The sequence below is a fragment of the Pinus tabuliformis genome, chromosome Q, assembly GCF_031772625.1.
Source record: "Pinus tabuliformis cultivar Carrire ecotype Pingquan chromosome Q, CPIR1, whole genome shotgun sequence".
Taxonomy (NCBI): Eukaryota; Viridiplantae; Streptophyta; class Pinopsida; order Pinales; family Pinaceae; genus Pinus; species Pinus tabuliformis.
The window spans coordinates 972,864,300-972,888,446 of NC_142296.1; the positions used below are offsets into that span (position 1 = coordinate 972,864,300).

General features: G+C 40.2%; 1 protein-coding gene across 2 annotated transcripts in view; it reads left to right on the forward strand.

Moving 5' to 3' along the window:
* LOC149222734 (tryptophan synthase beta chain 1) overlaps positions 1-22,179 on the forward strand; it is a 76,788-nt gene extending 54,609 nt beyond the window's left edge. Inside the window, exons 5-6 of one of the 2 annotated variants that reach the window (XM_089385605.1) lie at positions 21,608-21,790; positions 21,943-22,179. In XM_089385605.1, coding sequence (XP_089241731.1) covers positions 21,608-21,783 — 176 coding nt within the window. In that variant the 3' untranslated portion in view covers positions 21,784-21,790; positions 21,943-22,179. Of the gene's footprint in view, positions 1-21,607 lie in introns of both variants that reach the window. The other variant, XM_089385604.1, reaches the window with a different exon arrangement.
* The last annotated feature ends 1,968 nt before the right edge of the window (positions 22,180-24,147 follow it).

Here is a 24,147-nt window from a genome sequence, read left to right on the forward strand (position 1 = left end):
CTTTAATCTGTCTTGATCCCGTAAACCAACAAAAGCCGTTTCTTTGAAACCCTTGGAATAAAATAAGCAAACCTCAAGTAAATCTGGAACAAATCGATCTGGGTTTTACAAACCCTTGGTTTCCTCTTCTGCACCCTGCGTTGAGTTTCTCAAATAACCTTTTGCGCTTCGGATCTACTCTGATACCTTGTGAAAATTCCAGATCTAACTCTGATCTAGACTTATCACAATTATTCGGTAATTATCCAACCTATCTTTTTAATTGATTATTTATCTCAACAATTTTTTTTATTGTAAATACTGAATAAAAACACTACTGTAACATTCACCTATTAAAGATTCTTAGGAACTGAGAAATCCACACACATAAAATAGACATCGACGTTTTTGGACAAATGCCCCTGGAAAAACCCCAATGCGAGGAAAACCTGTTCTACAAATGAGGGTTTTATTATCTCTTCAACAAATTCATAATTGATAGAAATTACAATTGCTTGCCGTAAAATGGAAAAGCTCCGGCAGAAATCGATCTTCAATTCTGCAAGTTAATTCGGCCCTCTGGAAGCAACTTGACCCTCCCATACGTCACAAACTCGGCCCACACGTGCGGCCTGGAGGAATTTAGCCTCCATTGGCAACTCACACTACTAGAAAATCTCATCCTTTTTCCTGGAAAATTGACGTTGTCTGGCAATTCGATCGTCCTGTAATTTGACCTCTGGCAAATCAACCTATCTATGAAAATTCATATTCCTCTTGGCAAATCGTCCTACCTATTGTAATTTGCACAATTGGAGAAAATCAACTCTGCAAAATAATTCAACTTTTGTAGAATCTCTCTCTGAAACTCAAAAGTTGGAAGACTCTCGGATGAAAGAATATGCTCCGAAAAATTTCTTCTCGTTCAATCACTGTTGAAACCCTCGCTGGTGTCAAACCCCACCTTATAACTGCGTCTCAACTCAATGTATGGCTTCAAGATGCTCATCGATTTCCTCTTAAAATCTCTCCTTGAGAATTCAATAGCCAAGATCTAATCCTGATTGATGGCTAAGATCATCTTGACTCTATCAAGTACCTTTTCTAGATGTCACTAGAGAGAAATTGACTTTTCTCAATTAATACTGATTAATTAACCTGTTTTCTTAAGTAAGTATTAGGAAAATTATCAAAAACTGGTTAATAATCTAATTAAGACATTTTCCCTTAGAAAAATTTGCTAGGCTTGGAGATTTTTTTTTCTCTCGTGTTCTTAGCCTCACAGACACCTCCTGAGACTAGAGCACTTGTCTGAGCTACAAAATCTAATAGAGAAATGATAAAACACTTAAAGGATACAACTGAAAAGCACGCCTCCAATCATCTTCACACCTTATGTCCCAAAAGTTCTTAAAGGTCTTCCTGGGAAATGGGGACCGATCACCAATCTGATAAGATCCTACAAATGGGCAACAATTGAACATGAAATCTTCTTGTGCAACTTGATACACATATAATTTCCCATTTTTTAAAAAACACTGCCAAGGATTAAGCTGCAAGGAACCATTGCAATTGTCATCAACCCAGCTACAATAGCTGTAAAAACACCATAACACACTATTTAAATTATAAGCACCTCATTTTGCTGAAATGAAAATTGGGTCAAAGTAACCATTGATTTGTAATACCCTGCAAACAGTGCAACAAGGTTGGAGATAGCCTTTCATGGAATGACTATTGCACAATGGCAAAATGTTGACCACCATAATCAACTAGAACATCAAGCATTTTCTCAGTTATTGAAGCCACTCAAGATGAAGTTGATTCAATACTTAAGGAGCGCATTCCCGTGCCACGCTTAGTTATCTATGTTAATTTGGGAGCTCAGTGACAAATTCCAATTATGGGACTAGATTCCTCTTTTCGAGAGGACCAATTTTGACTATTGAAGCGCTCAATTTGGACAAGGGAAAGTGTATTTTTGAAGAAAATCTAACATGTGCACAAAATGACAGGTTGGCCAATAAGAGAAATTGGACACCCTCGGATGGCTATAAATGCAAGTCAAGTGACCCTCATTTGGATATCATGATCATGGTCATTCTTCTTTCTTTGGTTTGGCTTGCACAGGTTTGAGGTGGTTCGCAGAGATTGGTTCGTACGGGTCCGAAATTTCAGGGTCCGAAGCTTGCATGTGAGATCTAGGGTTTTGGTTTCTAGCCGCAGGGATGACACAGACATTTTTCGGTTGTAACCGCAAGCACACAAGCTCATGAGTGCAATTGGAGGGTTTCAGCTACACGCATGTACACTCTCTACATGCGGTTGGAAACTAGGGTTTGATTTTTCAGTTGACCGCAGATAGTGATAGTTGACTGCAATCTTTTGAATCAGGGTTTTGATTATTAACATTATTGGGTTCATCTCTTAGATGTTGTTTAGTTCATTTTGCTGGATAGCCTTGTAGTTGAAGATATGGATCCTTGTACTCTCTCTTTGCTAAAACATTTAATGACAATCTAATAAGAAGAAGAATTTGAAAGGGTTTTACCGCTAGTGGGGTTTTTCCCTGGTCTTCGACCAATCCTGGTGTCTCTATGTGTGAATTCTTTTCTTCTATTGTTCCTTTATGTTCCACTGCATTGATGATGATATTGTTCTTTCTATATAATTGCATATGTTGCTAAATGATGTTGTAAAACTGAATAATGTTATGATGTTGTGGAGTGAATTTAATATGTAAATGAAGAAATGCAATTACCTAAAGCAAAGACCAATATAGCCCTAAGAAAATTAACAGTCTATGACCAACATCGCTCAGATACATGGTTTTTGTTGGCAAAGTTGAATCCTTTTACAACTTACGATTCAGATGTGGGGCCTCCACCAGGGGGAGATGTTAATTTTAGGTATGTTCTATGCTTAGAGCAATTTATTTCAATTTTCACAGTTAGCTCAATATCTTTTCCAGATTAGCAATCACATCAACATTAAAATAAATTGCAGATAGAACATAAACATAAATCGCAGAAGACAAGCCAAGACAAGAGGACACAAGATGTGGCACTAGCCAGGGACAAACCCCAATGTGGGGAAACCCTTGATCAATTCTTCTTATATGTTCTTCAATAGTTCAGCAGAGATAGAGAGAGAGACCGTACATTTACAACATAAGTCAACACTTTGACTTATCTAGATAAGAGCATAGATCATCTCTAAGAAGATGATACGTGAGATCAGTTGAAGACATGCTGCTTCAACTGATTCTCCAAGGTGACTCCACCTATCATTGTGCTGCATCTTGTCATGATGCTGCACCTCACCGTGCTGTACCATGCTGCACCCATCATCACAATGCTGGACCTCATGACCATGCTCTACACATCATACTGCTGCACTACTGTCCCATGTGTTATTGTTGCACCATGCTACCACAGCTGTCCCATGTGCCATATTGCACCTTGCTACTGTCCATTGAGTTTGCAGCACCATGCTTTTGCTGCTGCCCCATTGTAGCCTCTGCTGCCATGTCATAGTTGCTGTCCCAATTGTGCCTTAGCTGCCATGTCTTAGCTGCTGTCCCAATTGTGCCTTTGTTGCCATGTCTTAGCTGCTGCCCCAATTGTGCCTTTGCTGCACCATGTTAGCCGTCCATTGCTGCTCCTATGAGTGCTTGTCGTCCCACTGTTTGCTGCACCAAGCACCATGCCTAGCTGTCCCATTTATCTTAGCATATCTTGCTGTCCCATTTACTATGCAGCTGTCCCTTGCCACTGCTGCCTAGATATATTGTTGTAGCTGCTGTCCCTAACAGTCATACTATACCTTTCCACTGTCCCCTTAGCCTTGCCATACCTTGCGGCTGTCCCCTTAGCCTTGCCATGCCTTGCTGCTGTTTCATGTGTCTTAGCAGCACCATGTAGCCCAGCTGTCCCATTTACTAGCACTGCTGTCCTGGGCATGTTTGAGCCCTCAAACTTTTCTCAAACAGTCCTTCCTTTTAGCTGCATTAGGCCTGCATCTAGGGCACCTTATGCCTGCGGCTAGGGCATCATTGGTATTTTTAGGACAGCGTCTATCTTCATCTTAACAACGGCTAGGATACCCTTGAGATAGCGTAGGTTAGGGCTGCCTTTGGATAGCGTTAGGGCTGCCTTTAGGACAACATTTAGGGCTGCCTTTAGGACAACATTTAGGGCTGCCTTCAGGACTGCGTTAGGGCAGCCTTTAGGTCTGTGTTAGGGCAGCCTTTTGATAGCGTCTAGGGCTTCCATTGACAGCTATAGAAACCTGCGTAGAGCCTTCCTTTTGACTGCATCTAGGGTAGCTCCCCTAGTCTTCTTTCCTCCAACATCTAGGGCTTCCACTCCTAGATTTCTCTTCCACTAAAATTCAAGACAAGTGGAGAAAAATCAAGATAGAAGTGTATGTGAGAAATGACTCTCAATTCATCTCCTTTTATACTAAAACGTTGAGCACATGTGGGGTTTATTTGGTTGCTGGCCGACCTTGACGAATTGTCGTATAACACAAATAAATTCATAACTCCATGAATACTTATCGGAATCGGATGATCTTTAGATCAATCCTACACCTCTTGATGAGAGGGATCCAAGAAAAATATCATCTGCCAAATAAGATGACCCATATGGAGTTTGGCCCTAGTTGCCAATTTAAACAGGAGATATTATTTTTATGAATGATGTGAGCTTCCAGATGACCCTTTAATCTTATTTAGTAATACCTTGATTAACTCGGCCTCATGACATGTAGCAACACAACTCCGTGGATGATCAAATTAATAGTTTGATTCTTATTTGACTTCAAATGAAGTCTTGTCTCGACCCTCCTGAATATTCACAACACGTCCTTGGCCTTGACCACACAAATAATATGATTTTTTTGTCAATTTGGCATATGGCATGTTAAATAATTCGATCCACAAATAATTGTTAGTTCATGGCCCACGTGAGGGTTTTTGAGGTTGACCCTCTCTTAACCTTCGACGTGTGGCGACTTGGCTAGGGTAAGTCGACCACAATTTTGGGCCTCGATTCCACAACATAAACCAAGGAAGTCAGCCTCACAAAAAGTGCTGCATCCACAAATGAATTATGGCCACCACAAACTAACTGCGACCTCCATATGACAAATGCGGCCTCCTCAGTACGAAACTTGAACTGCACGTACAAAAGTTGAACCCTAGCCAAGACGAACTCAACTTCAACAAATATTTCAACCTTTAGGAATTAGGGCTTGATCTCAGCAACAAATTCTAACCTTAGCAATTTGATGAGAATTTTTGTGCAATTTTACATGCCTGGTAAGAGCCAATAAATATTCATCCTAGGCTCTTTACCCTTTCATTCGTCTTTAGCAAATAATTTCAACACGATCTTGCTGGAACATTTTCTTAATTAAAACCTTTTGGGTTGGTAGAAAAACCTGGCTCTAATACCACTATAATATCCTATAAAATTATTTGGCTAAATTTTCTAGAAATTTGCTTAACCGAAATATACCATGAATTCCTTTCCCAAAGACAATATAAATTGCATAATTTCGCAAAATAAAATTACCAGCATGCCCAAAAAAACCAGGGAATTAGAGAGATGTTGCAACTCAAAAATAAACACGAGAAATAACAATAGAAACTCAACCTTATTTTATTAAATATAGATCTAGGATTACATGCCAATGCTTTAATTTCAGAACTTGGAACAAATCTGCAAATGACCCCTACTAGATGGAATGTTTGGTTGGATAATAAGTTGACTATTAAAATTGGCAACTAGGGCCAAATCCCACCTTGGGACAACTCATTTGATGGAGATGAATGATGATTGCATTAAATTTCTCTTTCCAAGAGAACCAAAATTGATATAAAGATCATCTCATTTGGACAAGCAGAAGTGTGATTTTGAATTTATGCCCACACAGGTGCAAATTGTCAAGATTGGGCACATAATCATGTAGGCTCAGAAAGCCCCATGGATGTGTCACTTCACCCTCAATGACTTGTATAAACACAAGTGACCTTTCACCTCATTTGGCATCCTCATCACTCACACATTTTGTCTCCTTTGTTGAAAAATCTAGGGCAATAAAAAATAATGAGATTCTTCTTTAGCATGATAACAATTTGTGAAGTTCTTTTGCAATTTTATCTTTTAGCTTGATCTTCATGTTATTATTAGTATGTGATCGCTTCATCAAACTGCTATAAAAAACAAAAGAGACAAGAACACAAAGTATTTGGCTTTCTGCCAGGGCCAAAACCTTTCCCTCTTGGAGAGGAAAACCTGCACAAAATTCTTCTTATAGAGATTCCAATTGACGAATACCAAGACCATGACCCTTGACCTATTCTACCACTCCAAGACCAAGCCATCAATCCCTTTTTCTGTCACTGTTGAGATCATCATCATCACTGCTGCGATACTTATGTCATCACACTACTATTGCACCTTCACTGAGATCATCCTTGCAGCTCCTTCACTGAGATCATCATTGATGTACTTTCATTGAGGTCACCATTGCTGCAGCACTAAGACCTTCACAACAGTACCACCGAGATCATTTACTATTACATCTTTCTTGCACCTTGCTGCACTGAGATCATAGTTATACCATCGAAACATATGAGAGTTATATCGAGATCAAAATCATGATCCTATAACTACCATGATTACATCTATGCCAGGTTCAAGACTGTGTATGAGAACGTATCACAAAGATCCTTCCTTATCACGAATATATCAAGACTGTGATAATATTTAATATGTTTATATAGTGATCACCAAGTATATGAATGAATGCCAAGATAGTGTGCTGTTGTGAGATCACTGAGATTCATGAATGCCAAGGCTGCTAGGAGACAGGTCCGAATCTCTTTCCACTGTGATATCCATCGAGACTTTAATTTCCATAAATATGTCGAGACTGTACCTCTGTGGTACCATTCAAAAGAGTAGAGATCTCAGGGATCTGCGAGGATTTGATACTGTAATTACTCACTGTAATCACCACTGTTCTGAACTCCTTTTATGCGGACCTTATACCTTATACCCATCCGAATAGCATAGTAATATTTCTCCATCTGAAACCCTGGACAACTGCCTTTCTGTAATGCGGATCTTAGCCTACATACCCATCCGAAAATTTCAGAGAAATGCGAGTTGTGTGTCTGTCTTTTGCGGATACCTTGACGGGGTATTTATAGTGGTTTGTCTCCATATTTGAGCCGACTTCAACAAGTGAACCGACATGTCTATTTATTGAGCCGACGTGATTGCCATTTTTGCTATTTAATTAATTTTGAGGCCGACATGATGATCTCCTTCTCGTTTTGCTTGCAGACTTCTTTGTGCTTGTAGCTGGAGGATTGTGCTTGGTCTTTGGAGGGCTTCTACACATTTTGTAGACTAGTATACATTAAATATAGGCTCAAGAAGAGCTGCTTCATACATGACTTGACTCTTTGACATTATTAATAAATCCTAAAGACATCAAGAAGAAGTCTTTGACCTATGACACTTCTTGCTCATGAAACCCATGCAGCAAGGCATACAAAATAAATTTATTTTCTTTTATTACATCATTTTCAAAGATCAAATCATTATGAAGACCGAACCTAGTTATACTTTCTTCAACACTCCCTCTTAACTAGGGAGGTATTCATAATGGTACTTGGTCATTCTCAATCTAAAGAATTTCTCATAAGAAGAATCAGATTTGCAATCCATCTGTTATAGCATCATTTCAACCAACATTGTTTTCATTTAGCAAGGCCTTGACTAACAACTCTATCTCTCACTTAGATTAGAGCACACAATGTTGGCGAGACCAATGGCTGATAGACACGCATCATCATTGTCTATCTTAGGGTCATACCCACTCGGGTGTTCTCCGAGTATGCCCTGCTAGGACTATTCTCATCTTGGGTTCCCAGCCCTCAAGAATATCGGTCCTCTTGCCCACTCTTTTCTTGGATGCCCTGCCACATCCTCAAGGAGTGTCAGATGCCAGATGATTACACAATCCTCCATTCTTTCTTCCAAACTTAAGACAATAATGTCGTGTCTAACTCTCCCTCTTAAACAGGTATGAGTTCCAAGTTTCTCTTTACTCAAAAACTTCCTCGAGTCCTTTGCTCATAGGAACCTTCTAGAGCTCCCTCTTAAATAGGGACTCTATCATCAGTGCTTTATAGAGTCTTCTAGTTGACTAATGATCCAAGATCTCGATGTCATCAATTTCTTCATATGTAGGGTTCAACCATTCATCACTTTCCTCCATCATGTCATTCCTTCTTTCTCAGAACGTATCCTCCTTGGCTTTACATCTGGGGCTTCCTTCATTGGGCCATCTATCTTCACCTTTCCTTCAATGGTGGTTGCTCTAGATCACAAGGTACATAGTTGTGACATCCTTCACAACTCTCCTTACCTTGGCCCTGCACACATACCTAGACTTTCTCCAAGAGGTGAGAAACCAAAAACAAATTACATATTACCTTTTTCGTGATTGCCTTTTATCTTCTTGTAGGTATCAACACCCTGCATACACGTTGACACATCTCCCAAAGATATCTTGTTGTCAAGGGTCTTCATCTTTTCAGACTTACATCGAAGTCTTCATATCTTTCCGGAGATTTCCTAGTCAAATCTTCCTAATCCTTTGGATGTTGATTGCCTTCAACATTGTTGCATGATTCACAATCTCTTCCTTCCTCAGACATTCCATTCCCAGGAGCTTTCAATCAGAGTTCCTTAATTGTAGTCAACCACCTCATGCTTCATGTGGGGACATATTATGTTGACTTCATCTAGAGCGACTTATGCCTTCCTGCATCCTTTCAGAGGAGGAGATCCTTTTTCTCTTGATCATGCTAGATCCATGTTACCTGCAACCATATGTCATGACATTACAATATTAAACACAAGCATACATACCTTATTTTACCTTTAGGTCATCTAGGCTTCTTCCAGCAGCTTTCTTGATTGAAAAGATCTTCAATCCCTTGAACTGCTTCATTTCTCATGTCATCATCTCATGAATTCCATAAGTTAGATTTCCTGATGAAACACTTGCTACCTCTCTAGATCAGTGAATCCTCCGTTGAGGTTTCCATCAAAGAATCTTCAGGATCTTGCATATCCCTATCTGGCAAATGTTTCCTTTGTCCTGGATGACTTCTTCCTTTCCTTTAATGTCCAATGAGGTTCCCACGAGCTACATCCTTCATGTTAAACTGCCACGGATTATGCCCTTCATGATTCCCATGGTGATATCATGAACTCTTGTTTTAATGCATCCATGATGTCACGATGCATCTTATTATCATGGTCATATCTGCAAGGACTTATGATAGGACCCTTTTGTGAGGGACACCATCTCACTCATAGTAGAGGTTTGTTACTTCCTCTTTCCTTGGCCTTCTTCTTCAATTTCTTCCATCCTTCCGGCGATATGAGCTTCTTTCCATAATCTTCCCATAGCACTGAATCTTAGCTATGCTAATCTGTCTTGTTTGAGGACCGAACTTCCCTTCTCATGCTTTAATCCTTCAACCTTCAGCACTTTTGTCCACAACTTATCCTTTCTCCATTTTGCATAGATACCACAAGTTGTTAAATGAGAAAACTTCCTTGTCCCAAGGACACTTGTCATCTTGCTTATTAAGAAAATAGATGATTGTCTTCTTATCATCTTTCTCAGATCTCCCAATTGAGATCTCATGAAGATATTTCTTCATTCTTTGATACCTTCAATCAGGTCTAAGTGATATGACCTTCTTTACTGCATTTCAGAGAGTGTATCTTATTTCATATATTTCTTTTCTGTCTCCTTTCTTGCTGCATAGGGATGGGAGGACTTTAAGAGTTCCCTCCCATGAATTCAAAGGAGACTTGTTCACTAACTTCTCTTATTTGAGGATTATGACAATCCTCCTTATTCCATGCAGGGACCTATGATGACCCACTCAATCTATAGATCTCCTTGCAACAAGAAGTCATTTTACAAAAATGATTTAATGAAAATACTTAATTGAGATGTGAAGATGAAATCTTCACCTTAATCATTTTGGCAGTAGTTGGAGCTGTTAGCCCTGCTACATGTTGTTGATTTTCAAAGAGTGGAAGTAAGCTCGGTCTTTCTTTTCTTGCTCAGAAATGGTCCACATTGGTTATCCTCGCCTTCTCCTTCACCCCGCTTACTTCCTTTCAACCCGTTGCCTCCTTTCTTTCCCCCAAAACCCGGCGTAAATCCCTGTTCCTAAAGGCCTAAGCACTAAGTTCTAAACCCCATAAGACCGCTTCCACACGACCTCGCGCTTCCGCAACCCATCGTTGTCTTTTGGTCGCAGCTGTTGATCGTTCCGATCCAACGGTCCCCGCCGCAAATAACCTCCTGCTTGTCTCCCGCTCTCCGATCATCTCCGCCGCGATTGGACGACGATCGCTTCCCCCGCTGCCATAACTTAACCATGCGTTAACCCGCGATCGACGCGGTTTTCGCCACGTCCCATCCGCCACGTGTTGCGCGTTCAATGTTATCGCGCACCCACGTACGATTTTTTGCCATCCTCCGAAAGCGGTGCGGGGAATACCGCCCGCCATCGAAACCGCCTTCCCCGCGCATTAAACCCCCATGCATCTTTCCCGCCCGATGACCGTCGGATTCGCGGGCAATTGGTGTAAATATCTCATCATAATATACACCTTCCTTTCGAGACAACCCTCGAGCAACAAATCTGGCCTTGAACTTTTCAACACTTTCATCAACTCCATGCTTGATCTTGTAGAGCCGTTCAGAGGTGACAACAAATTTGCCCTAGGGTCTAGGGAGCACATCCCAGACATCATTCTTCATAATTGACTCATACCCTTCATTCATAGCATCCTTCCATACTTGATGCGTCACAACTTCTTCGAATGAGGTAGGCTCAAATTGAATAATGGTGCTCATGGCAGTTAAGTACCCTTGGCACTTATTCGGCTTCTTACTTTCACGAAATGCCCCCTTGGTGCAACATGTCTTTCGGCATCTTCGAGAGTTTCCCTAAGCCATGAGGGTCTCCTTTTAGAGGAGGAGGCTCATGAGGAGGTGGATTAATGGGATCCATTGGTTCTCCAACATCGGGTATTGGCTCATCCTGAGATTCTCCCTGATTTCCTGTATCTACTTCTTTGTCCTTCCTTGGAACATGAAGGTTGCTAATCTTCCTTACGGCAGCATCTTCATCGAAGGTGACATCATGACTTATCTCCACTTCTCTTTGACTAGGCACATAGATCCTATATGCCTTAGAGGTTTCACTAGAGCCCACAACTGTTCCTTTCTTTCTAGATGCCTCCAATTTACTTCTCTTTTCTTTCGACACATGAAAGTATACAGGGCTACCAAAAATTCTAAAATGAGAAACATCAGGTTTCGTACCGGAGAAAACTTCTTCGAGAGTTTTGGAGTCCAATGCTTGATGAGGGCATCGATTTTGAACGTACACAGTGGTGTTCGCAACTTCACACCATAGGAACTTCGGAAGGCCTTGATCATGAAGCATGGCACGAGTGGCTTCTATAATGGAATGATTCTTCCTTTCAGCAACACCATTTTGCTCAGGAGTAGATGTGGTAGTAGTCTCCCTCTTAATGCCAGCTTCTCTGCAATAGTCATTGAATTCATTTGATTCATACTCAGTTCCATTATCGATCCTCAATATCTTGATCTTCTTCCCAGTTTGACTTTCAACCAAGGCTTTGAAAGTATAGAACCATGTGAATACTTCATCCTTCTTCTTCAAGAAATATATCCAAGTTTTGCGAGAGAAGTCATCCACAAAGATAACATAATATAAATATCCTCCCAATGATGTCACGGGCAACATACTAGATAGATCATAATGAACTAATTGCAAAATGTCAGTGGTCTTGCTATCACTTGAGGGGAATGGTCCCCTTGTATGTTTTCCTTTGGCACATCCCTGACACACACCATGCTCTATTTTGAATTCGGGCAGACCTGTAACCATCTTCTTTGCATCGGGTAGAGCTTTATAATGAAGACGAGCAAACCTTTGGTGCCATAGTTCGGATTGAAAGGATGTGTTGCAAGACATAGCTCCCAACGGACTTTCTCCAACTTGATATAATCTGTCAACCCTGAATCCAAGAGTAAATGCTTCTTTGAAATTTCTTTTCCAAACACGTACCTTTCCATCGATGAATGCCACCTTGAATCCTTTGTCTTCCATCGCCAAGATAGATACCAAGTTCTTCTTTAGATCAAGTACATATAGTACTTCTTGTAGATGAATGGTGTTACCTTGATTCATTTGAAGGGTAACATTCCCAACTCCCTTCACAGGATAGTTGGCATTGTCTCCAAGGATAATTTCCAAATTTGTATCCCTTTCTATCAGATTTGAAAGAACATCTTTGTACACAGTGCCTTGAGGCACCACTATCAATCAACCAATTTCCCAAGGTATCCGGTGGAGAGGCAGTAGAGAGGGCAGATATAAGATGAATTCCTTTTGCTTAGAATTTACAACATTAGACTCATTATACTTGGAGTTTCTTGTTCTTTTAGGAACTCAATCATTTCTAAGTTGAGTAGCGAAAGCATTCCTTTTTCCTTTGTTGTTAAACCTGCAATTCCTTTGATTGTTGTTGCACCTGGAATTGTTGTGGTTGTGGTTATAATCATCATGAGGTGTATCCTTTCTATTAGGATACTCCCTAGTAGAGTGACCAAACTTGTTGCAAATGAAGCATCTTCCCTTCCTTCCATTTTTGAATTGCGGTCTTCCTTGACATTGCTTCTTTGAACCTGCATTGTTTTTCTTCTTGGTTTGAGTGGAGAATGCGGTAGGTTCATTCCTATTCAAAGGCATGCCCATTTCCATCATCCTTGTTTTTTCTTGAGAACATCTAGTCAGCAATTCTTCAAAACCTGGAATCCTGTCGTTGTTGAGATTAATAGTGTTGAACACATGCCATTCACGAGGAAGACCTCCAAAGGCAATGAGAGTGAGCTCCCTGTCAGCAATAGCTTCTTTAATCGAAAGGAGATAATTTTTGTTCTCGGTAATCGTCATGAAGTATGATTGAATATCTTCACCTTTTCCCTTCTTTATATCCTTCAGCTTGTTCTTGAGGAAAAGAATTTGGTTTGTGTTGCTAGATTTGAACATGCCAACCAACCTGTCATATATCTCCTTTGATGTGTTCAAATCGGAGATGTAAGCAAATAAATGCTTATGAATAGAATCAGTGATGATCTTTTTGGCTTTGACTTCACCCTTCTTGTTCTTTGTCTTAGCAACAGCAGGTGCATTTGAAGGAGGTTATGAAATCTTTCCCTGCACATAATCCATATCATTGTACTCTTCTAAAGTCAAATCAAGAGACATCTTCCATGCATGATAATCAGACTTATTTTGAAGCTTATCATCAGACTTGAAGTAGGATTTGGAGGCCATTGAATCTTTTCTTTGATCATTGATTGCTCTTCTCACTCTTGCTTGGGCTTTGTCTTCACCTCAGCTCTGATAGCATGTTAATTTTAGATAACAATAGTATGTTCTATTCTTAGAGCAATTTTACTTCAATTTCTTTATTAGCCCAATATCAATATCTAGTTTAGCAACCACATCAACATAATAGCAAAATGCAGATAGAACATCAACAACAGTAGAAGACAAGCCAAGACAAGATGACACAAGATATGGCACCAGCCAAGGACAAGCCCCAATGTGTGGAAAGTTGGAAACCTTTGATCAATTCTTCTTATTATTCTTCAAAAGTTCAGCACAGAGAGAGAGAGAGAGAGTACAATATGCAATTTTCACTTGCCCAAACAAAGTGAAATATGACCAGTCAAACAACAGTAACAAAAAGCCCTAACCAGAAAGTCAACGCTGATCAACAGGTTAGATTTTGACACCCAAAACAACTCGGTTAAACTCCGTCAATGCGGCCTTAAACAACAAGTCAAATTGGCCCAAAATCAGTGTGAAAAATTCCAGTGAAATGTGGTCAATGAAAGTCAACGCAACAACAAACCCTTCTACAGTGAACACTGGTCAAATAGCCTCAATTTCTGTGCCCAGAAATGCGGCCTACCCAAACAGAGATCTCTCTCACAAAATCGCAGTAAAAACAGGTCAATGCTGGTCAAAACAACCTTCCTGCAATTTCGGTCAACGTAGGGACAAAAAACCTTTCCTTCTTCGCACGTGTGGAGAGTTGCTTCTGAAATTTGTACCCAATCAACAAAGGAGAGAGAAGAAATGTGAGTGAGTGAGATGACCAAATGAGGAGAAGGCTCCTTGTATTTATATGCAATGTTGAGGTGCAATTTAGATGGCTGGCCGACCTTGACAATTTGTCCGTAATCAAAATAAATTCATAATTCCATTTGTACATGTCAGAATGGGATGATCTTGAGACCAATCCTACACCTCTTGGAGAGAGGAATTCAATAGAAATATCAGCTGCCTCGTATGAGCTGTCCAAGGTGAAGTTTGGCCCTAGTTTCCAAATTTAACACTTTATTTTTCCGCTGATAATTCAATCCCTTATCCTTTGCAATCCCTAAAATCTGATCTAGAGAAGGCTTTTCACCATATAATTCAGTAACCATGTCCCTTTCATCATTAAAATTATTCATGCTATAAGAATATTGAAGTGTCTTCATATTATGACTTTCTTCCACAACCTCCATCAAATCTTCCATAGACAAGTGATGCTCCTTACCAACAACATTAATTTGATCACTTGTCCCTGTCATCACACTATCAATGATCCTTTTCATGGCAAGGTAGGTAGCTTCATCATGGAGGTCATTGCAAGGTCTACAATAAGGTGGAGGGTGATCAATAGGATTTGTAAACTCAAGTGGGTTTGGTGGCCTATGCTCATAAGGAGTGTTGAAATTTCTAAGTCTGACACTTCAGAAATCCCTACTACATTATCTGGTTTATTTCCTTCTGCTTGTCCTTTTCATTAACAAGTTATTTATAAATATAAATACCGAAAATAAACATAAATGCAGCCTTAACACGTATACAGATCAACAATTGAAATAATTGAGACAAACACACAAGGGACACCGTTATTTTTGGACAATCGTCCCCGGAAAAACCCAATGCGGGAAAATTGGTGCAACAGTTCTGAGGGTTTTATTATTATGCAGATTCTTGAGTACAACTAGGGTGCCAGAAATGGCTCACCCAACAGAGATTGTTACATGACAGTAATACCTCTTCTCGGAGATAGATATTCAGCCTCTCAGCTCTAGTCTGCCCCACGAAAATCCTTCCGGCGCTTCCTCTTGGCCCTGCGTCAGCCCTGCTAGCTGTAGCGCAGCGCCTAAAGCCTTTGCGTCAGCGTCCTGGCTCTTTGCATTAGCTCTTGGCCCCTTTGCATCACCCATGCAGGCCTCTCTGCCTTTGCACAATCCCCAACTGCCTTTGCGTAGCTCTTGCTGCCTCTGCATAGCTCTAGCTGCGTTTGCGTCAGCCTCTTCGGTCTCTGCGCTGACCCTCTAGCACTATCCCTGCCTCTTTGCTATGTATTCACTTTGCCTCACTGCAACATATCACTTGTTTGAATTTCTCAGCAAACCCCGCTTCAGAAAATCGAACTGACTGATCAACTTGGTGTATCTATAATTGACCTTCAATCTTATACTTTTTCTGTTGAGTCTTCAATGATCGAGATTAAGTCTCTAATTGATGGCTAAGATTAGATTTGGCTTTATCCATGTCATTTAGAACATTCTCACCCAGTTTTATATTAATACCCATTAATATTTTAATTTTCCTAAGTTTAGACTTAGGAACCCCATTAAAAATATTAATTATTTTAATATCTCCCCAACTGGGTGGAATTTCCCCAAACCATTTCTGGGTATTGGAGATCTTATGTGCCTTAACCTCTCCACCAATTTTCATGGCTAAAGCACATCCTATGCTACCACAAATCAACACTCCTTCTTGGCGAGGAATGTGCTCTAACAATGCTCCATCACTGAAACATCACATTGATTCTCCACACCAGTACCTATGTTGATGCTTGGCCTGCTGCCTCACACCATTTGCACTACTGCTTCCTGTACTGCTGCCCATGACACTGCCACTGCCATTGCTACATCTGTACTATAGCTCCCTCTCAATTTGCGACACTGCTAACTGCAGCACTGCAACTCAGTTACCGAGAAGTAGGTAACTGACTTCTCCCAAATACTGACATCCTAGTCAGTCTGGAAGCCATGTGAAACTGAAGCTGCCTCTGCTGCATACACCTTTGTGCCTCTCGCATTGCTGCAGCGTCCACCGCGCTGCCTCAGAATTCTGCAACGAAGCACTGCCTTGTTGCTCCACTACACTTTGCTCCACCTGATCTCTGTCATCCTACTACTATCGTTAAGGTCTCCCATAGCCGGATATGATCCAAGAGTTTGGGCACCTCAAGGATCATGCTCCTAGTATGTAGTCCTCCTGACTACAACTCGATGTCTCCCCACCTCTTCTCTAGAGGTGCATGAGCACTCATGGCACAGTTGTCATCAGTCTCGACTTCTTTCTCCGCCTTAGCCGGAGCTGCCTTAGAGTCGGAAGCCTCTCCCTTGTTTTTCTTCTTGGGACACTGGGATGCATAATGTCCCAGCTCCCCACAATGGAAGCACTTCACCTTGGAGATATCCTTCTTCTTCCTCTTCCCCTGTTGTCCTGTAGATGCTAGAGCCGCATCCTCCTCCTCCTCTTTCTTGATTTGACCTCCCTTGCCACTACTCCCCGCCTTGGTCAACTGTCTGATCTCTTCTTGGCGAAGAGCTGCCCACATCTCCTCCCAACCTGGAAGAGTAGCCCTGCCCAAAATACTTTGGACAAATGTCTCCCATGAACTCCGGATCCGGTGTAGACCCTACGGAAGTAAGTTGGTCACGAATCTCCCGCAATCTGAGGAGGAACGGATCTATCTGCTCTCCTTTCTGCATTTGATACGACCACAGTTTATTCTCCAATAGCATCTTCCGCTGCATGGAAGAGCCCTGATACAAGGTCTTCAGAGTATCCCACATCTCCTTTGTTGTGTGTTCCTTTCAGCAATATGTGGTACGACATGATCTTTGACCTCGTCAAGAATCATTTAAGTCGTTCTCGCCATTGCATCTTCATATTTCTCATTTTCAACTGGGTCGACTGGGATAGCCATGGTAGTCGACCGGGATAGCCATGGTTCTCAAGGTAATGTCCTTGACACGATGTCGATTCGGGACTGCCAGGATCCTAGCCTTCCAGATGACAAAGTTGGAAGCCCTGTCCAACCTGTCCTGATCCCTTAGCCCGTTCACTGCCATTTCTGCAACTCTTCTGGATTCCCTCTGAGTTTCGACTTTCCTCCTGGAAATTTCCCTCTAAGTCCTGATTTCCCTGCTGGAAATCCTCCCGCCAAATGTCGAACCGCTCCTCTCCAATCCTCCTTGAAACTGTAACTCAGATTTGGATTTCTTGGCTAGAAATTCGTCAAGGTAGCGACTCCCTCTACCTTGGCTCTGTCCCCTTAGGTACTGTTATGCATCGACAGAAACATCACCCCACCAGAGTCTCAATCACAATCTACCCACAGTGCCCCGAGCCTCGACAACTAAAGAAACTGAGCCTTTCAGGCTTTGCACAATCCTAGCAATAGTAAAATTTGCTCCTCCTGGCCACAGCGTCAATCCTTCCTGGCTGAGAAAGATGACTGGGCACTGCGTAGGTCTAATTTGCCCCTCTCTGCCTTTGCGTCGACCCTCCTTCTGGCTCGAAATGATGACGCAGGCCCTCTGCGTCACTTCTTCTCTGCTGCTTCTGCTTTGGAACAATGTTGTCTCTCGGGACAACTGCTACTGCTGCAAATTCTCCAGATTACTGCTGTTGCCTTCAATTCTCCTGTGATCTGCTACGCTCTGATACCATGTTGAAATTTCTAAGTCTGACACTTCAGAAATCCCTACTGCATTATCTAGTTTATTGCCTCCTACTTGTTCTTTTCATTAACAAGTTATTTATAAATATAAACACTGAAAATAAACACAAATGCAATGTTAACACATATATAGATTAGCAACTGAAATAACTGAGACAAACACGCAAGGGACATCGTTATTTTTGGACAATCGTCCCTGGAAAAACCCAATGCGGGAAAACCGGTGCAGGGTTTTATTATTATGCAGATTCTTGAGTACAACTAGGGTGCCATAAATGGCTCACCCAATAGAGATTGTCACACGACAATAATACCTCTTCTCGGAGACAGATATTTTCAGGCTCACCCAATAGAGTTTGCCCCACGAAAATCCTTCCGGCGCTTCCTCTTGGCCCTGTGTCAGCCCTGCTAGTTTCAATGTAGCTCTTGAAGCCTCTGCGTCAGCCTCCTAGTTCTTTGCGTCAGCTCTTGGCTCCTTTGCGTAACCCACAAAAGCCTCTCTGCCTCTACGCAGTCCCTAGCGGCCTCTGCGTAGCTCTAGTTGTGTCTGTGTCAGCCTCTTCGGTCTCTGCGCTGACCCTCTGACACTATCTCTACCTCTCTGCTATGTACTCATTGCCCCTCGCTGCAACAGATCACTTGTTCGACTTTCTCAGCAAACCCCGCTCCAGAAAATCGAACTCACTGATCAACTTGGTGTATCTCCAATTGACCCTCAAACCTCCTCTTATACTTTTCTTGTTGAGTCTTCAACGACCAAGATTAAGTCTCTAATCGACAGCTTGATCCATGTCATTTCGAACATTCTCACCCAGTTCTATATTAATATCCATTAATATTTTAATTTTCCTAAGTTTAGACTTATGAATCCCATTAAAAATATTAATTATTTTAAGATCTCCCCAACCGGGTGGAATTTCCCCAAACCATTTATGGGTCTTGGAAATCTTATGTGCCTTAGCATCTCCACCAATTTTCATGGCTAGAGCACATCCGATGCTACCACAAATCAATAAGGAGGGCCTCTCTTCTACCATATATCATTTGGCCTGCGTTGGCACTGTTGTAAAGTGTAACTAGGTTCGGTCTTCATAATGATATGTAATTATGATTTTATGTAAGAGATGTAAAGAAGAAAAATAAAATTATTGTAATTCTTGCATTATGTGTTTCACGAGCAAGAGATTTTATTTTAGTATAGGCTCCCATTGAGAGCCCTTGGGAATTTTGTCATCTAGTCATAAAAGTACAAAGAGTCATTGTCATGTAATGAAGACATGTTACACATTGTAAAGAGTCACACCTGTCTATGTAAAGTCATCCTCCAAGACCTTGTCACTAGCCCTCTTCAAGTCGGCCTACAACGAAGGAAGAAGTCAAGTAATGATGTCGACCCTCTTTCTAGTAATCATGTCGGCCTAAAGGACATGAGCAAACATGTATATATACAAATACTCAACCTCACTTCAAAGCAAGTAATTTGGTCAAGCTAATCTACATACAAGGAAGTGCAAGAAACATATAGCAAGCTATGAAACCAGATTCGCTGGAAATGGCCTGCGTGTCGTAATCCCACGAATCAGACACGATTCGATGGTGATTTGAATCCTAAAACGTGACCCGTCATGTCCTAACCTGACACGATCGAATCCTGCACGTGTCACGTTCTAGGATTCGAATCACCATCGAATCGTGTCTGATTCGTGTCACGATTTTGGGATTCGAATCCCAAGAAAGGGAAACCCACGGGCATAAAAATGCGTTGTTCTATCAATCATTTACCATTACTCTCTTTCAGTTTTGCATACATTGAGCTGTGAGCAAGGAGCTAAGGGTGTGGAGCGTTCGGCAAAGAACTTGGCATGTTTGACTTTGAACTTTGAACTTTGAACTTGAAGTTGAATGGTGATTCGGTGAACCTATGGCAAAACAAGAATTACAATTTACAAGTTACAAACTTACAATTTACATTGTACAAAAACTAAAAAGAAATTACATACATGAGTAACATAAGTTATAACAAAACACATGGAATTTTTGACAATTTAAGAAATTTTAACAAACAAAATGAAAAATCAAATGACAAAAATGAAAAACCCCATTAAGATTCAAATCAATTAAAAAATATTTGATAACCCATTGAATTATTTTGATAAACAATAAGTAATCCAGATTTCAAACCCAACCAAAAACATAGAAAAAAAACCAAAACAAAGTTATAAAACACAAAATGTTGGTGCCCATACCGGTTTGATGGAGAAAATTTGTCTCCTCCTTAGCTCTCACTCCATTTTTCTCCTCCAATTAGTGGATTCATCTCCCAAACGACCAAGAGGTCACTCCAAAACTCTGTCGCTGTTGGCGTGCCATTGTCTGCTGTGCAAATGAATTAAAAAAAATTGTGATTTTTGTTATATAACGCACTGTTGGTAAGGGCCATGATTTTTTCAGGTCAAATCGCGATTTTTATGAAAAAATCACGATTTTTTCATAAAAATCGCCGAAAAAAATACATGTATTTATCGTGCGATAATATCGCCGGTTTCAAAAAACCGTGATTTTATGATATAATTGTGATAAAATCGCGATTAGTGCAACAGTGCTATAGACAACACTTATTGCATTTTACATCAAATAATTTTTAAAAATCCCAACTAGTGGGAAATTTTTAATAATTAAAATATGGCACCTAGACTCAACCGAATTCTGGGAAATTTTAGAGATGATCTAGTAAGGTAATATACATTAATTCTAGATAGTAGGACTCACTTAAGACTTTACCATGAAGCCACACTCTAGCTTTGCGGTATATATGAGAGAAGAACTCGAACTGATTATAAGTGTCAGAAAACACGAATAATGGGCTGAGAAAAAAACTAGATAGAGTGAACTTGCTTGCTAGTATAGTTCTAAGCTACCTAGGCCTTTTACATGACTCGTTTTCATCATACTAGAATCATTTTTACATAATCCCCGCAGGGTTGCAGAATCTGGAATACATAGACTGAAGATATGAAGCAGATGAAATTTTAGAATTCTGAAAGTTTGGAATTCTGGCATGGTCTGATGATGATGGAATATTTCTGAATGTGCTTTGCCCATGGAACCTCTGACAAGTCTTCAAATACAATTTGAGTAGTTAACGAGGAGAATATCCCTCAATAATCCTGAAAGGTGACAATATCAAATGATCATTTACATCTGTGGGTGTTCGTGTCTATAATAATATTCTATATATACTATTTTCTCACTCATTACTCATGTGAGCCAAGTGCTAAACTTGCCTACTATTTACATACAGAAGTGATCCCTTATATTGACTAGAGGGTCACAAGAATTCCCTCCCTTCTAGAGATGGTTCATCCACAATACATAGGATGAAACCAAACAATAATGTTTTTTTATATTTCCCCCATATCACTTAATGCATCTGGACTTTAGACTGCTTGGTCACCATTAGCTTCTGTGTGGATCTTAGTGTGAGCATAACGATATCTGGTTTTTGGTACTTTCAAACATTCATGAATCGGTTGCCAAGGTCTTTTTGGTTGCCTATCATGCATATATTATGGAATCTTCATAAATAATGAAAATCTGATTTTTTGCTAAAACTATTGTGATAAAGCATTGATTTTCTGTGACTGCAGCTTTCCAACGGTTGTCGAGATTAGAGGGGATAATTCCAGCATTGGAGACCTCTCATGCATTGGCCTATTTGGAAAAGCTTTGTCCTACTCTACCTGATGGAACTAAAGTGGTGCTAAATTGCAGTGGTCGTGGCGACAAAGACGTTCAAACTGTAATCAAACATCTGACCATCTGAACCAATTGTAATCAAACATCTGACCATCTCAACCTGTCTCTCATCTCATAGACCCAATTTTAGTTGCTGGTGTTCTTTTAAATATGAAAATTTGAATTATAGTTGTGGTCAATTGAGTTTTGTTCCGACATTAAGAAAAACAAAATCATCTCTTAACAGGTATTTCCTAAAATGACCCTCTAGAAGTTTTGGAAGTGAATTAGTTGTCTTCAAGTGGCAGTGAGTAGAGTAGAACAGTGGCTTAATAGCTATTTTCCAAAGGTGTTTTGGTTATAGCTGCTAGCGCATCATGAAATTTAGGTGGCAGTACTAGACACATACTATTGCAGTAAAGATGAGAGCAGAGATGGAAATCAGAGTATGAGGTTAATTTTCAGAAACTCCATTATTGATCTACATACTAATGTTTGCGGTGTTAAATTTTGTGTATGCTTAACTGTAAAGTTTAAACTGATGCTCTGAATGCCCCAAGGGAACATGACAATAATAACTTAGAATCACAGATCATATTTAACAATAAAATAAAAAGACAGAATAAATATGTTCTGCTATGGCCTTTTTTTGGTAAGTGCAATTTCGATTAAATGTGTTAGCTCGTGATTGTGAAGGCCATGGAGCAGAATTTTCTCCTTCTCAAAAAGCCTCTTTGGTGCTATTTTGAAGGTATGACAAATTTTTTTAGTCAAAAGAATTCCGACCTTTTAGAGAGTTGTTGAATACATTGAGTTTTCATCCCAAGTTGCTTCTTTCTAGTCCAACATAAACTTAACTAAATTGGTTTGCGATTAGATTTTAAATCCAAAAGTTGTTCACCAATAAAAACTTCCTCCATTTTCTCACACAAACCATGCGATCAAATCACATAATCTACTATACTTGCACCATTGTAGGTAGTGCAGGTGAAATTACTAGAATTCGCCCATCTCGCCAAACTATAGCAAATGACTAGATCAAATGCCCCACATAGAGTAAGCAACTGCTCCCTAAAGAGATTGTAGTCTCTATTGTCTTCTAAAATTCTTTCCCACTAATGATTATTCTTTTCTGTAAGGAAAATAGGATGGAAATCTTCTTTACAATAGAGAATGATATCTTGTTCTCTTGTCATCCTAGCATTGCAATCATCCACTAAAAGGACTTCATCTAGTCAACAATACATTGCAGGCTGCAAAATGTTCTTTGTGGTCAAGCCCTCTACTTCTGTAAGTTTCTGAAACTTGCAGAGAAAAATAACATGCTACAATTATAATGATATTTCCATTTTCTGATATTTTAAACCAAATGATTTGTTTATTTGAGTCTTTGTCTAACCAAATGAAACGAACTTCTTTTTCCCTCACTAAGACCATGATATCCCTGTATCATTGCCATTCCCTGTTGCCTTGCTCCACATTACCATCTTCAAATACCCTTCAAACAAAGGTGTCTTACACCCTTCATTCTCATGTGTTTCTATGTGACAAATTATGTCTCTATCGTCAGCAATAGGCCCTAACCCAGGTCCTCGTCTCAATGGGTAACCTCTACAATTCCAACAAACTAAACTTAAGGAAACTTGGGTAACACTTGATTGCTATTTTTTTTGACATACAAGACTCAAAGTTGAGTCTTCATCCCTATTTGCCCATACTGACCTCACTGCATAGTTTCCTGCTAAAGGATTTCTTTCCATTTCTTTGCTACCAACTTGCTGTTCTGTTTTAGAATCAGGTCCAAAACTGGCTATTACAAATTTTGCCTTTGTACAACCATGCTCCTTTTCGCTCATCCCTTGCTGCTCTTACCTCTAACATTTCCTTCCTTGTTTCCTCTTGCTACTTGATAGTGAAATCTTCATTTAGAAAAAGCAAGAGCCCCTCAAGAGTTGTTTCTTGCTTAGAATAATTTGTTTGTCACACATGCTCGACATGAGGATTTTTATGGGCCTAGCTCTCTCACCACTAATCTTACCCACCCTCCACACTTGGAAAATTTGTCCTTGCCAAAGCAACATGTCTTTTAAAAAGTCACATGCAAGATCGAGAGTACATTCATATTTTCCATAATCTTTCACACCTTTAGTAATTACGTTTGCTACTCTGACTTGTCTTTCTTTGATTTCTCTATCTTGCATGTTGTCAACCAGAGTGTTTGCTTCTTCTTCCATATTAGTAGAATTGCTAATAACTTGTGTCCAGGTTTGGAATCTTCTGTAAAACCTCCTTTCTTTTCTTCTCTTTCAGTTCATGATTGTCTACTTGGGCAACCGCTTTCCCTTGATCTTGAGATAATTTCAAATTCAACAAATCTTTACTTTCCACTGCAGATTCTTTTATGATTTGCAAGCCAACCTTCATTTGTTGCCATTTAAGTCTTCCCTATCAA